Genomic DNA, 17967 nt, shown 5'->3' on the forward strand with positions numbered 1-17967 from the left:
CCCAATAATTAAAATGATTTCATCATTGGCCATTTTCCTTTCCCATTTTCCATTGCCCAGTTTCTTGCTCCTGCTTCCAGAAAAGAGAACAGTAGTTTTAAACTTTGGCTATATTCTGTTCCAGCTTCAAACTTACTACCACCTGTCTCCACCTATTTGCCAAGGCTAATCCTCCCTACTTTTAATTCCACTCCCTTCTGCCTCCACTATGGAGAGAAGAGGGCAAACAAACAGAAATTAAAATGAATATTTACTTGATTATGCCTTACCCTCAAGCTACCATGGTATCTGGCACATAAAATATAATCAATAAGCACTTGTAGAATGAATTATTAAATGCCCTACAGCAAGTTCATGTTTTAAGCAATATTCAAACCTTGTGAAATTCTACAAGTAGGGGCTGGGGATGTGGCTCAAGTGGTAGCGCACTCGCCTGGCATGCGTGAGGCACTGGGTTCGATCCTCAGCACCACATAAAAATAAAATAAAGATATTGTGTCCACCTAAAAAAACTAAAAAGTAAATATTTTTTAAAAAAGAAATTCTACAAGTAATAATTAATATTGTCCACTCTCAGTGTAAAAAGTTCAAACAATATCAAACTCCTAATGTTCAACCCTGGTTTACAGTTTCAATTTACAAATGCAACAATAATCCAAGTGTATTAAAAACTCTGCATATTTTCTATGATAAATTATATTTTTATTCATCAATTAATTAATTCACATTAATGCCTAGTATGACATACAAAAATACTAAGTATCAGGAATACAAAGACGAAAAACGGTTCCTGCTCTAGAGCTTGATATAGAGGGAAACAGATTTAAATCCATGTTTTAAATTTCTATAGACTTAAAATTTTTCAGAACAGTACTTATATTCTATCAATAATATAAAAAGTGAGAATAAGGGATGGGGTTATAGCTCAGTAGTAGAGCACTTGCCTAGTGTGTGTGAGGTACTAGATTCAATCCTCAGCATCACATAAAAACAAACAAATAAAATAAAGGTACTGGGCTGGGGTTGTGGCTCAGTGGTACAGCACTTGCCTAGCATGCGTGAGGCACTATGTTAGATCCTCAGCACCACATAAAAATAAAATAAAGGTATTATGTTCACCTAAAACTTAAAAATATATTTTTAAAAAGGTGTGTTATCCATCTACAAGTAAAAATATTTTTTTTAAATGAGGATAATATATTTGTATTGCCTTGTGCATACATAAAATTATCTGGAAAGATAAATAAGAAACTAAACCCTGAACTGTTAAATAAAAAGATAGATAGATGAATAAATGAAAGGAAGGAAGGAAAGAAGAAAGGAACTAAACACTGATTCCTCCCCCTACCCCTTGGGGAGTAACTGAATGAAAGGAGAATAGGATGAGAGACCTTTTATGGCATAACTTTTTTACTTTTTTAAATTTTTATATATCTATGGGGCAAAATGGGATGTTTTGATCTATTTATGCACTATAGAAAGATTCCATCAAGCTAATTAACATTCCATCACCCCACCAAGTTATCCTTGAGTGTGTGCACATGCATATGTGTGTGTATGGTGCTAATACTAAAAATCTATTCTTTTTGCAATTTTGAAATAAACATTATCATCAGCTGTGGTCACCATGCAGTACAAGAGATCACTAAAACTTATTCCTCCAATCTAACTGAAATTTTATATTCTTTGATCAACATCTCCCCTTTTTCCATGCCTTCCCTCACCCCCACAGCTTCTGGTAGACTTTTTACTATACAGCTTTTAAAAGAAAGAAATTGTATTCAAGGCAACATGGATGAAACTGGAGGACATTATACTAAGTGAAACAAGCCAGGCACAGAAAGACACTCACTATACAATCTCACTTACATGTAAACTCTATATACCTCTTTAGATTTAAGATATATATGAACATATCAACTTTAAAGAGATAATTTTTTTTAAAAAAGAAAACAATCATAGCAATGTACTTAAGTGATATGCTAGCATTATTTGCCTAAGGAATAGTGATGGCACAAATAAAAGACAATCAATGAATTGGGGTAGTATGTGCTAGGGAAAGTTTCAGAGAAGTGACACTGGAGCTCCTCTCCAAGAATGAATCACCAATGGAGAAGGGAAAGGGAGGTAAGGGAAAAACCTGTACAAATATAGGAAACAAAAATATATGCAAAGGAAGTAAAGCTAAGGAGACCATGATACATTTAGGAAATACATTTAGGCTCAGTACAGCTCGAGGTAGAATCTCTTACCTCACCATGTCATAAAGCTTGACATACAACCTGCAGGCAATGGTCAGTAGGCAAAGGATTTTGAAGTAAAAGAATATAAGGCACTGTAATACTCCAGATCAAAGAACCAAGGTTATAGTGGTAGAGAGAATAGATGAAATGAATTCAAGGAATTTAATAATATTTAATATTATTAAAGAATCTAACAAAGCACTTAGTTCAGTGCCTAGCACACATAGTAATAGCTCCATAAATATTAAGTTTTCTTAACTGAGAAACTGTACCTGGAGAACTTTAAAGATCAGAACTCTTTCAGGAAAACCAGGCCTAATAATTCGAATAAGAACTTGCCTAGGCAAAATAATTCACTGTTTTGTCTATCCTCCCATAGCATTTCATACAAAATATAAAAGAGCACCTATTAAACCAGATTGTGCCTCTGCACACCTCCCAGCAGACTGTGACTAAAGACACTATCATTGAGCAAGGACATCATCACTGCATACTATTAAATCTAGTTAAACTAAAGAGTGTACAACTTTTAATTAGAATGGCCATACCACTGCATGAATTTATAAATGGAACAACTGATAATACAGCCTTGCTGAAAACACATACAAATACAGCAAGTGTATTTAGTATCTAAAGTGATACTAATCAGAAGTATATAAGCTTTATAATTAAACTTCAAGTAGTCTACCAGGAAATAGAATTAACATTACTCTTATGTTTTTAATGATATGAAATAAAAGCACACAAATAAAAGAAATTCCTTGAAAGTTTGCTCCCTATGGAGATAGGAAGGTCTAATTCAATTATGCAGAACTAACAGATAAAACATCTTTATTAGAATAACTATCAGTGGAAGAAATTCCTAGAACTGTGACTACCTTGCATAAACCATCAACTGTATTATGCAAATTAAAGAAAAGCCACAGCAGGCTGTCTTTTTTTTAAAGAACTCATCCTATAATATGATGCATTTAGAGAATTTTTATTAGATTTTATACATAGACAACTATGAAAACATTAACTTGGTAGTTAAAATGAGCTAAAAAAATCACAAAAATTCATATTCCATCTACAGTATATAATCAGCTATTCCTTTAGCAAATATTTATGTTCTTTCTCAAAACTGAGGTGCTGACATAAGTTACCTTAAACAAAGTAAATTAAATCCAGATATAGTTTAGATTAATATGAAGAAAAATAAATTAAAACTTACTTCATGATATATTTGGCTCTGTCTATTGTTTGAGCTTTAACTTTTACTAAAAGTGGGTGACTGTTATAAGTTTCATTCTTCCACTGGCCATACAGATGATATCTTAAAAAATGATGAGATGAAGAATTAGGAAAAGTTAAATACTTAGAGGTTAATACACTAGAATTACTAGTAGTTAAAAATACAAAAATAATGTGTATTTACCTATGCTGATAGGGAAATGTTTTAAACATCCCCCATAGTTCCTCAGACATACAAGCATTGCAGTCCATCAAAGAAAGAGATGGAAGTAGTACCTGGTCAGTAATGCTAAGCAAACAGCTAAGGATAACTTCCTAAGAAGAGGGAAAAAAAAAACTATATCAATAAGAGGTCCATACCAATCCAGCTTCAAAATAATTTTTTGAAGAAATTACCATTTCTTGATTGCATAACACAATATCTAATTCCCCACCCTATCACTGTCCTTACTTGTTTTTCTCCATCCAAGATAGCAAATGGGGTGAGAGAAGGAAAGGGAGAGCAAGGGAATGAGGGACTTTTATCTCTCTTCCTTTCTCAACATGTTAATCTTCAAAAGAAAGGGATATTAATCTTAAAAAGGTAACTTTGTACAGTTGCCAAAAGCTGTACTCAGTACGTAAAGCATAAAATAATTATCTGTGTAAGATGATTAAAGCTTATTCACAGTAAAATTTGCAATATGCTATACCTAAACAAACATTAGATAAATTATTGGATTGTTCCAATCTCTTACCGTTTTCTCTTTATCTTCTTGTTTGCTTCCATCAGACTGAAACTAAAATTTAAAAAAATTAATAAAATACAAAGGTTGAAATTATGCAGTCACAATGTAGTTTCTAATATGAAAAAAATTAACTTACACATAATAGCAAATTGTTTTTACCTTTTACACACTTGTAGATTCTAAATATAGCCTATTAAAAATTAACATTCTTAAATTTTATCTATATTTCTAACCTCCAAATCATTCTTGGCACATGAATCTTAAGTTTTATAAGCCAATTCTTTTCTCAACCTCCTTATTATAAACCAAAACATCCTAAAATTGATGAAAATATATAGTATAAAACCAAATATTATAAAATTACAGCCAGTACAATTATTTAGTTATAATGCATTTGCATTTTCTACCCATATTTCCTCTACGGAATTAGTTAAAAAAAAAAAATCAAACAATAACGCAACAAAAACACAAAAAGAAAACTAAACACGAAGAAATTTAAAGCTATGTTTTAATTCATGGCTACCAAAGTACTCACTGAAAAATCAGCCCAATATTAAAAACATTGCTGATAAAGACAAAACCATTGCCTAACTTGGACTCACTGAATAAAAATCAACTTAAGTTCCTGTTATATCATAATTTGCAGATAGTCCCCTAAAGTGATATGACTGACAATGTTGACTACTCATTCAAAATGAAGCAGTAAATGGTACTTATGTGTGTTTATAGGGGTAAAGGGTTGGAGGAATGTGTGTAGAGGCCAAAAGGACAACTGAAGAACCTAATCTAGATTTCTGGAAAAGATTTAGTTCAATAGCAAGTGCAAGGAAGATAAAAGCTAGTATGTACCTAACAAAGTTCTTATTTTCTTGGTAAATAAGCATATTTTGTGTATGTATATGTTTTTGTTCTTAAGCAGTTCAGTGAATGCTAACTACAGTGAAGTCTAAATACTACATTTTCACTAACACTAGTTTGGGACCTACCATGTCTCCTTTATGGGATACAAACACTTCATTTTAAATTGGCAGGTCAAAAAGGTTACCCCACACAGAATTAAGTCAGCATATATCCTGTTCCCAAGTAAGAAACTGGGTTACAGAGAAATGGCCTGGTAAAAACAAATTTAGATAGATGTTTTTGTGTTGTTTTGTTTCAAGTATGGGGATTGTAATTGTGGTGGCATACTACATATACACTTGGAAACACAAATGAGGGTATGCCATAATTGGAAAAAATTAAGTTTATAGTCTATTATGTTAAAGTTAAGCTAACACTTTCCTAGAATATATACTATGATTCAAACAAACCTTAAACAGCTACATATAGTTTTTACCATAGAAATAAAACATTTTCTTCATTACTTAAGCTAGCCTAATTCTCTTACTAGGTAATTCATATGAGTCTATAACATCTATGTGTCAATTCTCTGGATTTCATAAGCAGGAAATTTTGAAAAAGAAACAGGGAAATAAAGTCATCTAGAAGAGCAGTAAGTAATTTTCCTATGAAAGGCTAACAAGAGCAAGAATGAACAAAACTAATTCAAGAGGTAAAAGCAAATAAAAGCAATTTTCTTTTGTTTGGTAAGAAGATAAATGAATTCCACTCCCTTGATGCTTTCTTTTTCTTTGAGCTTACTTTGCTTTTTAATTCAGAGTAATGTAAGATTCTCCTTTCACATAATACAATACTACAATTTTTACTGAATGCCAGGCTAAATAATGGGAGGGAGGCAAAAGAGAGGGAGTAATAAGAGATATTTATTTATCCGTTTACTAAGTGCCAGACATGAAAATTTAAAGTCGAACAGGACAGAACCCCTATATTTGAAAAGCTAACGTCACTATAAGATCAAAACTATAAGTAGTGATTTAATTTTTATGTCTGAATAAGACAGAACACTCACAAATATGTCTACAGAGGCTATCAGCTCAATGGCCCAAAACAAGTTCCAATATCACTCTATAAAGACAGAACAGCTGGTTGGGCTGCACAGCAGTACTGGGCACAAAAAAAAATTAATCACATAGATCATTCATCAAGAGGGAGGCTTTGGGAGAGTTAAGGAATAAAGGGAAAAGTTATAGATATAACTACATAAATTACATTTTTATTACTAACAATCTATTTTTTAGTACTTCTAATCCATGAACATCTCAAATACTACTTACAATTATACTTAATCTCAGAAGAGAAAATAAAAAATACTTCAGGCCTATGACTAGATTGGACCTGAAGCTAAATTATGGCACCATTTTCACCATGCTTATTCTTCTCATTCTTATTAACAGTCTTATTAACATTCTTATTCTCATTTATTGAGTATCCACTAGGTGTCATGTACTATGCTAAAAACTTCATATTTATGTATTACAACTATACTGTGAGGAAAACCTTTGCTAGGAAGAATCCAAATAAGACCTATAAAATAATTTAGAAAATGGCAAATATAATCCACAAATAAAAATTACAGGAACATTAGCTTAACAAGCTTGTATAAGAGATTATCAATCACCTTTCAGTTTTTGGTTCACAATTTTGCTTTTTAACTCTTAAGACTTTATTAATGCTTAGATATACACAATAATGTTGATAGTACATCATCTAAAGGTACTAATTGAAAAAGTATTATCTTCTACCACATTTCATTTTTGGTCAATACAAATCTATATTATGATTCTAAACAATGATAACATGGTTACGTACACAGAGGATGACCATATGTGCTGGCTCTTACATTTTATTCCAGTATAATAGCGCAACATTTCAATAGAAAGAGTCGTGGTTTAGACAATAAATTATATGGTTTCCCTACCTATCACATTGGTAGAATTCAAATTGCAGTAAACAACTTTGTAAGAGTGATTAAAATATACCCAGAAATCCCTGCCATACAGCTCTATTCAATTTCACAAAATTGACCACCCAAAAGTAGAGCATTTTCAGTGTCCTTTATGAATATGTGCTATATTTAAATGATTCTCTTTATTTTAAAATTGCTCTGTAAATCTAATTTTGGGGAAAATTAAGGTTTCTACATTGAATTTGTTTAAAGTAACATGCCACTGTATTTTAGTTTCAATTCCCCAAAAACAAACCTTATTCTAGTGCAAGCACTATTTACTTATAAAACAGCCTTTAAAGTACCACCAGTAGGAAACTATCTATCTGTGTGGGTAAATGCAGTTCAATCCCATGTGAAGACTTTGAGAGTCTGTGTAGAAATCCATCACAGGATTATTCCAACAGAGAGCAAGGCAGTTAATAGACCAACTCTCATCTTTCACAGGTTGAAAGTTGGGGAAGAGAAGAGAGAGATTAGTTCTGTGATAATTCAATCCTGCACTTCATGGACAGTGCAGGCTCCCAGGTACCATCAATTGAAAACTGGAATGGCAGACATTGGAATAATAGGGAACTGACATATAAACTGAAGAAATGCAGGTAGAATTTGACAGCTTTTTCCAATGTCCTACATATAAAAATGGCCAAACCACTAGGTGAGCATTATCATAAATGTTTTCACATGTTACCTCACTTTTCTTTCTGAAAATAAATCTCAAAATTAATCTCAGAGAAAAAATTCAGAGTATTTGGGTAGAGGGACAGGGATTGAATAAATTGTTTACAACATGTATTTGGTCCACAATAAAATGTCTATTTTTCTTTCTTGTATAAAATGTACTTTTGCTGGGCATGATGGTGCACACACCTGTAATCCCAGCTACTTGGGAGACTGAAACAAGAGGACCCAAAATTTGAAGCCAACCTGAGCAACCTAGTAAGACCCTGTCTCAAAATTTAAAGGGGTGAGTGGAGTTTGTTGGGGATGTAGCAGAGTGGTGGAAAACTTGCCCAACATGCATGAGGTCTTGGGAGAGAAGGAAAGGGGGGGAGAGGGAGGGGGGGGGAGGGGGGGGGAGGGGGGAAGGGGGGAGGGAGGAAGGGGGAGGGAGGGAGGAAGGAAGACACACCTCAGAGCATATTGTATTCCTTAACAGGGTCTGACAACAGGAGGCAGGAGGGAGAGAAGGAGGAGCCTGAGAAGCATAAGTCAAGTACATAGGCATGGGGGTCATTAAAAGACTGAGACCTGGGCTGGGGCTGTAGCTCAGTGGTGGAATGCTTGCCTCACATGCCTGAGGCCCTGGATTTGATACTCAGCACCACATAAAAATAAATAAAGATATTGTGTCCATCTACAACTAAGGAAAAAAAGACTGAGACCTAAAATACAGGACTATAATATGCACCCATAATACTAAAAGCGCATCTACAACAGTTCTTTGTATCTAGTACATCAAGTCATGCTACAAAGAAAAATTACAAGTCATATTGAAATATGAAATCAAACACAGCTAGAAAAGACAAACTGAAGACAATCTGAAGCATTAGAACCAGACTCAGATATGGCAGGGATGTTAAAAACAGCTTTAATTGATATGCTAAGGGATGAAGTAAAAAGCATGCAAGCTCAGATACACAATTTAAGCAGAGAGATGGAAATCCTAGGAAAGAACCAAAAGAAAGAAATGCTACAGATCAAAACCACTAACAAAGGGCTGGGGCTGGGGCTGGGGCTCAACAGTAGTGCACTTGCCTGGCATATGGGAGGCACTGGGCTCATTCTCAGCACCATGTACAAATAAATAAAGGTCTATCAACAACTAAAAACTACATCTTAAAAAAACACTAACAACCAGGCATGGTGGTGAACACCTATAGTCCCAGCACTCGAGAGGCTTAGGTGGAAGAATCACTTGAGTCCAGGCATTGAAGAACAGCCTGAGCAATGTTGTAAGACCTCCATCTGGGGGAAGAAGCACTATCACACAGTGAAGAATGCCTCTGAAAGCTGGGGTTGGTGGCTTACACCTGAAATCTCAGCAACTCAGGAGGCTGAAGCAGAAGGATCACAAGTCTGAGGCCAATCTCAGCAATTTAGCAAGGCCCTAAGCAACTAAACAAGACCTTGACTCAAAATAAAAAGGTATGAAAAATCAAAGATAAAGAAAAAATCCTGAAATAAGCCAGAGAGAATAAATATCTTACCCTTAAAAAACAAAAGTAAGCATTATATCAGATTCCTCCTCAGACAACATGTAAGCAAAAAGTAAATGAAGTAAAATATTTAAAAGTAATGAGGAACAAAAACACACCAACTTAGAATTCTAGACCTGAGTAATTACCTCTCAAAAGTGAAGGAGACAGGGGCTGGGGATGTGGCTCAAGCAGTAGCCTGCTCGCCTGGCATGCGCAGGGCACTGAATTCGATCTCAGCACCACATAAAAATAAAATAAAGATGTTGTGTCCACCGAAAACTAAAAAATAAATATTAAAAATCTCTCTCTCTCTTAAAAAAAAGTGAAGGAGACAAAGACTTTCTCAGAGAAATAAAATCTCAGGGAATTTGTTGCCCTTAGACCTGCCTTGAAAGAAATGCTAAAGAAGTTCTTTACAGAGGAGAAAAATTATATAAATCAGTACTCGGATCCACACAAAGAAAAGAAAAAAAAGAACAAAGACAAAGGAATAAGTAAAGATAAAATAAAAACCTTCCAGGCATGGGGGTGTATACCTATAATCTCAGCAATTTGAGAGACTGAAACAGGAGGATAGCAAGTTTAAGGCAAGCATCAGCAACTTGGCAAGACCCTGTCTCAAAATTAAAAAGTAAAAAGGACCGCTCAGCCTGGGTTCAATCCCCAGTACCCACCTTGAAGCCCCCCCCCCCAAATACCCTTTATTTTTTCTTAGGTGATCTAACAGATTACTGCTCAAAACAATAACAACAACAATGCATTTCATTATACATAATTATGGTGTTCTCCCTAACCTTGGGCCCAAAATGATGGAGTCAGCCAAACACTGATTGAACCCTGAACCTCTGAGCCCAAAATAAACTTCTCCTTTAAGTTGGTCTTGCTGGGTATTTTGATCACAGCAATGTAAAGCTGACTAACACAGTGGGTGAATGGATAAATATGCTGTGGTACATCCAAACATACTACAGGGACACAGCCACCTCAATGTTTACAACAGCACAATTCACAATAGCTAAACTGGGGAGCCAACCTAAATGCCCTTCAGTAGATGAATGGATAAAAAAATGTGGCATATATACACAATGGAATTTTACTCAGCATTAAAAGAGAATAAAATCATGGCATCTGCAGGTAAATGGATGGTGTTGGAGAAGATAATGCTAAGTGAAGTTAGCCAACCCCCCAAAAACAAATGATGAATGTTTTTCTCTGATACAAGGAGGCTGACTCATAGTGGGATAGGGAGGGGGGCAGGGAAGGATTAGATGAATTCTAGATAAGGAAGAGGGATGGTGGGGAAAGGGAGGGGCAGGGGATTAACAAGGGCAGTGGAATGTGATGGACCTCATTATCCAAATTACATGTATGAAGACTTGAATAGCATGTCAACATACTTTATATATAAACAGAGATATGAAAAATTTGTGGTATATATGTGTAATAAGAATTGTAATGCAGGCCAGGGTTGTAGCTCAGTGGTTGAGCACTTGCCTCACATGTATGAGGCACTGGGTTCGATCCTCTGCACCACATACAAAAAATAAATAAATAAAATAAAGATACTGTATTCATCTACAACTAAAAAAATATTTAAAAAAAAGAATTGTAATGCAAAAAAAAAAAAACAAAGTGCATGTATAAAGGCATGAGTTAGCGGGAACATACTCTATATACACAGATATGAAAAAATGTACTCTGTATAATAAGAACTGTAATGCATTCCGATGTCGTGTATTTAAAATGAAATCAATAAAACTTAAAAAAAGGTTTAGAAATATTAAAAAGAAAGGCATACTATTTGCATATAATATATACTCGTCCTCCCATATAATTTAAATAACATCTAAATACTTAACATATTGAATACAACATGAACACTACGTAAATAGTTGTTATATTGTTATTATTTAGGGAATAATAACAAGACAAGAAAGTACATATTTAGTACAAACACTTTTTTATTTTCTAATTTTTTTATTCTACTTTGTTATATATGACAGCAGAATGCATTACAATTCATATATACTTATAGAGCATATTTTTTCATATCTCTGGTTGTACACAAAATAGAGTCACACCATTTCATATCTCCATACATGTACTTAGGGTAATGATGTCCACCTCATTCCACCATCTTTCCTACCCCCATGACCCCTCCCTCTCCTTTGCTCTATTCTAGAGTTCAGCTAATCCTCCCTGCCTCCAACCCCATTATGAATCAGTATCCTTCTATCAGAAAACATTTTGCATTTGTTTTTTGGGGGGGATCGGCTAACTTCACTTAACATTATCTTCCCCAACTCCATCCATTTACCTGCAAATGCCATGATTTTCTTTTCTTTTAATGTTGAATAGTATTCCATTTTGTGAGTGTGTGTGTGGTGTGTATGTGTGGTGTGTGTGTGTGTGTGTGTGTGTATCACATTTTCTTTGCCCATTCATCTACTGAAAGGCATCTAGGTTGGTTCCACAGTTTAGCTATTGTGAATTGTGCTGCTATAAACATTGATGTGGCTGTGTCCATGTAGTATGCTGTTTTTAAGTCCTCTGGGTATAGACTGAGGATTGGAATGGCTGGGTCAAATGGTGGTTCCATTCCCAGGTTTCCAAGGATTCTCCATACTGGCTGAACCAATTTGCAATCCTGCCAGCAATGTTTGAGTGTGCCCTTCCCCCTCCCCCCCCCCACATCCTTGCCAACACATATTGTTGTTTGTATTCTTAATAGCTGCCATTCTGACTGGAGTGAGATGATATCTTAGAGTAGTTTTGATTTGCATTTCTCTAATTGCTAGAGATGTTGAACATTATTTCATATATTTGTTGATTGATTGTATATCTTCTTCTGAGAAGTATCTTTTCAGGTCCTTGGTCCATTTATTGATTGGGTTGTTTATTTTTTTGGTGTTAAGATTTTTTAGTTCTTTATATATTCTAGGGATTAGTGCTCTATCTAATGTGCATGTGGTAAAAATTTGGTCCCAAACTGCAGGCTCTCTATTCACCTCACTGATCATTTCTTTTGCTGAGAAGAAACTTTTTAGTTTGACTCCATCCCATTTATTGATTCTTGATTTTAACTCTTGCACTATAGGAGTCTTATTAAGGAAGTCCCAGGTGGGGTGCCAAAATTTGTAACCGAAAGTTAAATCCCTGTCCCCACTGCCAATTTAATAATGAGAACAAGGTTTTGAGGAAAAGGAAAAAGAAGGTTTCTTGCTTTGCTAGCAAAGGAGAAACACAGGGGACTCTGGTCCCAAAGGCTGTGACTCTGCTGATCAGGAAGGACAGGGGGGTTTTAAAAAAATTTTCAAGGGTTACATTCCAGTAGGGGGTCCTAGGGACCCAGCTGATGGTGTGCTAGTATTCACTTGTTAATTTGGGAGATATTCACTTCCCAGATCCTCAGCAAGATCCTCCTTCCTGTAGTGGGTGTGTTCAAGGGAAGTTAACTAGGGAAATCACTAATCTTGTTAGGGAGGGAGAGAGGGGAGAAGAGAGAAAAAAACATTTTTTATAAATAAACCTTACAGCAATGAGGGCTACATTCAGAAGGTGAAGGGACCTCACTTTTATTTTTCAAATATTTTATATCTTGGTTGAATTATCAGATGCAAACCCACAGACAAAAGGCTGTCAGTATATGACATTCTGGAAATGGCAAAACTGCAAAGACAGCAAAAAGGGCAGTGTCTTACAGGGCTTAGAAGTCAAAAGGGAGGGATGGATAGGCAAAGTACAAAAGGTCTTTAAGGCAGTGAAAATACTCTTTAAGATACTATAACAGTGGATAAATGTCATTATACATTTGTTTAAATCCCCAGAATGTACAACTGAACTATGGACTTGACTTTGAGTGATAATGATGTGTCTTGACTTTGAGTGATAATGATGTGTCGGTGTAGTTTCATCACTTGTAACAGTGAGGGACACTGATAACAAGGAGGCTATAAATATGTGAGAAAACAGGGTACATGAGAAACCTCTGTACCTTCAATTTTGCACTTAAAACTGCCCTTAAAAAATATACTTTAAAAAGTGCTATGAAAAACATTTGAATATGTCAGATGGGCATGTCAAAGCTGTGGTCTACAAAGAAAGAAAATGTTAATGGTTGCAAAATGTGTCCCTTGTAATAAGTCTATAAAATCACCACCACCACCTTTAAATCTGAAAAAGACCAAAACTGGTTAACATATCAGAACAATTTGATCTTTGGACTCCATCATAAACATCACCAAGGTACTTGCTAGAAATAAAAATTTTCAGGTCCCACCTCAGATCCTGATGAATGTGAGCGAAACACTATACCAAAAAGTCCTATATTACATGCCTCAAAATTAAGAAAGATATATGTACCTAATCAGAGAAATAGATGATTGCAAATTACTATTGTTAAGTAATAACTGGTAAAAGCCACTTTTAAAACTTATTCATAAGCAATCCCAAGCTATAAATGAGACTTGTTAAAGAAGTTTAACTATGAATGCATAATTTGAAAGTAAAGCAACATTCACCCTTTAGAAGCAATTTTATGTGTTGGTCATAGTAAAATACCTTTTTGTGCAAAATGAACCAACATTGTCACTCAGATCATTGGAAAGATTCACTTTTCCTACCACAACCCTGGTAATGACAAAAGAAGAATTTCTTCTTACACTAGCCCTGGTGGTCAAAATAGATCTATTTTCCTCCTCCTTTCTACCAAGAACAGAATAGAATGGAATGAGGTAAGGAAACAGGCACAAATGGGACAGTATGGAGAAAAAGAAGAGCACAGCAAAGATAAAGGGGGGAAGGCAAGTATGACAGCTCTAACAATTTGTGTATCTTCATATCAATAATGTATATGTTTATATTTATGTATAGGATTTCCACAAGTTGGATTTAGGCTTCCTGCTTTTAAGTTTATGATGCTTATAGTCAAAGAATTTCAGAACAAGAGATATGAACATTAAGATTTTCAACTAAGGGGATGAGGTTGAGTAGCTCAGTGGTAGAGGACTTGCCTAGCCATGTGTGAGGCACTGGGCTCAATCCTCAACACCACATAAAAATGAATAATAAAAGGTTAAAAAAGATTTTCAAATAAAAAGAACAGCATTAGTAAGGTGAAAGTATAATGAGAAACAGGCTATTTATAGTCTCAAAGTATCATCTCACAAGAAATATATTAACAAAGGGAAAAAACAATAACTGCATAATAGAGAAACCTGACAGCAAAGATCAAAGTTAACACCAATACAGAAACAAATTGACTTCACATGCTTCCTGATATGATGCACTGAGAAAGATCTAACTCTTGTTTTTGAAGCACATACTAATTTAAAATCACTCATCCTTTTTCAGACTATAAGGATCAAGATGGTAAAATATTGTTATACTTCCTTTTCATATGACTGTATTACACAGTAAATGATGTGTGATTATATTTAACTACTTAACAGATTTCTTTACAATACTTTTTCACAGTGTAAATTTGTGAGCATTAAAAAAATCTACTAGCCAAAAATTAAAAGCCAAGTCAAGTTGGACCTAGTGGTCCACACCTCTACTCCCAGCTACTCAGGAAGGCTGAAGCAGAGGATAGTGAGTTCGTAGCAAGACTCCACAAACAATAACAAAAAAGTTAACAGCCAAGTCAAATATTTCAGGTGTCAATGGATTGATATATCACGGCTGTTAATCTTTCTATACACCATTCCTGTTATCCAAAAGTGAAATCAGATACAATTACCAAACAATAGAGAAATCTATATTTGTGCCTATAACAATTTCTAGATCTTCTTTTGGGTGTTTTGTTTTACAACTGAAAAGAAAGAATATTTTTTTTAGCTTCAAGGCCTTGAGTTGGGCAAAGTTTTCTTAAGGTATAAAATGTAAACTATAAAAGAAAAATATTTTTAAATTGGAATTAACCAAAATTATATTTTTTTCCTTTTCAAAAGACAACAAGATAAAAAGGGAAAACAGACTGAAAAAAAAGTTCAAAATCACATATCTGATAAAGACCTTATACACATACCACAATATACAAAGAACTCTTAGAACTCAGAAATAAAAGGACAACACAATTTAAAAATGGGCAAGTAACATACACTTTGCTAAAGATGATTACAAACGACAAATACACTTATGAAATGATGCTCAACATCACTAGTCATGAGATGAAAATTAGAAGCAACAATGAGATACCACACATACTCACTAGAATGACTGAAATTTAAGAGAGTGCCAATACCAAGTATTGGTAAGGAAGTCTCAGACAATTGCTTCCATGTATGCAAAATGGTATAGACACTCTGAAACAGTTTGAACAGTTTGGCAATTTCTTATAAAGTTAAACATAAACTTACTGACATGACCCAGCAATCCCACCCCTGGTGACACAAAAATAAGTACCTCCCAAAATACTTGTACAAGATTCAAAGCAGCTTTATTTATAAAAGCCCCCAACTATTAACAACCTAAAAACCCATCAACTGGTGAATGGATAAACTCTGGTATGTCTATATAATGAAGTATTATTCAGCAAAAGGAATTAATGTCATATGAAACATCTTGGATGAATTTCAAAAGTATTAAGTGGAAGAAGTCACATACAACTTCATTCATATGAAGTTCTAGGAAAAGCAAAAATATAGTGGGCAGGAAGCCTATCAGAGGTTGCCACGAACCAGCAATGTAAAGAGGAAACTGACTGCAAGGAAGTAAGAGGAAACTTTCTAGATAATGAAAATATTTCACAGATTATTCTGGTGATGGTGGTGATAAACATACAACTGTATACATTTGACAAAACTCTTTGATCTATAAATTAAGATTGAAGAAACTTACTATATGTAAATTTTACCTCAAAGTGGATTTTAAAAGTTAAAAAAAAAAACAGCATAAAGTCATGCCTGGGGTGGGGATTTAAAGGGCATACAAAGGAGACTTTGAGTTGCTGGTACTATTCTATTTCTTGGCTTGGGTGTTAGACGTGTGTGAGAGTTTGGGAAAGGTCACTGAGCTACTTAGTTATTATGTGTGTTTTTCTGCATATATTTTATTTTAATAAAAAAGTTTTTTTAAAAAATTAAGGGGCCAGGAGCATAGCTCAGCAGTACAGCACATGCTTAGCATGTGTGAAGCCATGAGCTCAATCTCCAACATGAATAAGTAAAAAAATAAATAAATAAAACAATGTGTCCTCAACAGTCTGATATTGAAAGGGCTTCATAAAAATAACAGCAATGATTCAAAACTCTACTCAAGAAAAAGAGTAGAAGACAAGGGAAAAGAATACAAAGTAATCATTACAAGAGGATTCAAAATGCGGCCATTTGTCAAAAGCCATTTGGAGGCACAGAGAGAGGAAGGAGGTTTGAATAATAATTTAGCTACATTTTTTACACAGATACATGTCTATGGTTAGGACACAAAGGACTTACCACAAACCTCATCAACCTAACATTTTCTTAAATTAGGTTTACTTTATTTTTGTTCCTAGAAATGTTCGTAAATACAAATATATTCCAAACATTTTCATTCCAACATTTAGTTTTCTACCAGGAAGAAAAAAATCTTACTAACCTCCTTCATAAATGACTTGCCTATGCGCACCACTTTTGCAAATAAAATGGGATCGTGAGAAAGGTGGGGACCAAGGTAACAGAACATATTGAATACGTCTCTCCTCAAATCTTCAAAAGTTTCTGCCTGCTTTGGTGCTTTCTTGTTTTGCAAAGCATTAACAGGTGAGCCTTTAGCACCTTTAGGAACACCAACTCTTTAAAAAGAAGAGAAAAATTATAAATATATATACACACAATATCTGCCATTTTAAGTTAAAATGATCATCTAAGTAAGTGAATCTTTCCTTGCTCACATTTTCTTTCTGTATTTTAATCATGCCTAACTTTGCTATACCAAATAATTCTTAACTGTAGAAAAACAAAAATAATATTAAGAATAAAATTAGAGTTCAGAGGAGAATGGCTCAAATTAACACCTTAAAAACAGAAATCAGAGAAATACAGATCAAGTAATATTTAACTTACATCAAATGAAACTGTTTTAAATTAAACCTGGCCAGTATAAAGAATTTGGATATGAGAATGGAGAACAAAGGAGGAACACCACAGATATACTAAAAAATGAAACCAAAAAAAGAATATAGATATAACAATACTAATTCATATCAACAAAACATACCCCAAACTAGGCCCCACTACCTAGGACTGAATAAGAAGGAGGTTGTGGTACAGAAGGTTAGCTGCATAATAAGAGAATATCATAATAAAAAGGACAGCATGCCCAGAGTTCTCATCTTCTGAGTAGGTGTTACCACTATGGCGTCACAGAGGGTCACTCTATAAGAAAAACCTTCACGGTCCATGGCCCAGGTGGCACTGAAGGCAGCAGCCAGTAGCTACACATCAGTCTCAATGTTGAAACTTTTGAGGAAGGCTCTGACCTATGGGGTTAAAGCCAGCACTGCTACTAATACTGCTAAGTACCCTGCAAGTAGGCTAAAGACTAGCAGACTGTGGCACAGTAACTAGGGATGAGGAGAGTGGCTAGACTAGTAATTTCCCAAATAGCAGCCTATATGCCAGGATTGGAGATAAAGCAAGTAGAGTGGCAAAGTCCTCACTCAGAGCCATTCAACCCAGGACAAAGGCATATTCCGCTAAGTAAAACTTCAGGAATTCTCTGCCTCTCAAGAAAAG

The 17967-nt window shown here is 34.7% G+C and overlaps 1 protein-coding gene across 8 annotated transcripts in view; it reads right to left on the minus strand.

The window, feature by feature from the left end:
• Nucleotides 1-17967, minus strand: part of Thoc2 (THO complex subunit 2) — a 118099-nt gene that overhangs the window by 38860 nt on the left and 61272 nt on the right. For all 8 annotated transcript variants that reach the window (XM_077107399.1, XM_077107395.1, XM_077107398.1 and 5 more), the window contains exons 12-15: nt 16829-17024; nt 4214-4255; nt 3661-3791; nt 3457-3558 (exon numbers count right to left, since the gene is read on the minus strand). In XM_077107399.1, the coding sequence (XP_076963514.1) occupies nt 3457-3558; nt 3661-3791; nt 4214-4255; nt 16829-17024 (471 nt within the window). The remainder of the gene's footprint in view (nt 1-3456; nt 3559-3660; nt 3792-4213; nt 4256-16828; nt 17025-17967) is intronic.

The sequence above is a fragment of the Callospermophilus lateralis genome, chromosome X, assembly GCF_048772815.1.
Source record: "Callospermophilus lateralis isolate mCalLat2 chromosome X, mCalLat2.hap1, whole genome shotgun sequence".
NCBI lineage: Eukaryota > Metazoa > Chordata > Mammalia > Rodentia > Sciuridae > Callospermophilus > Callospermophilus lateralis.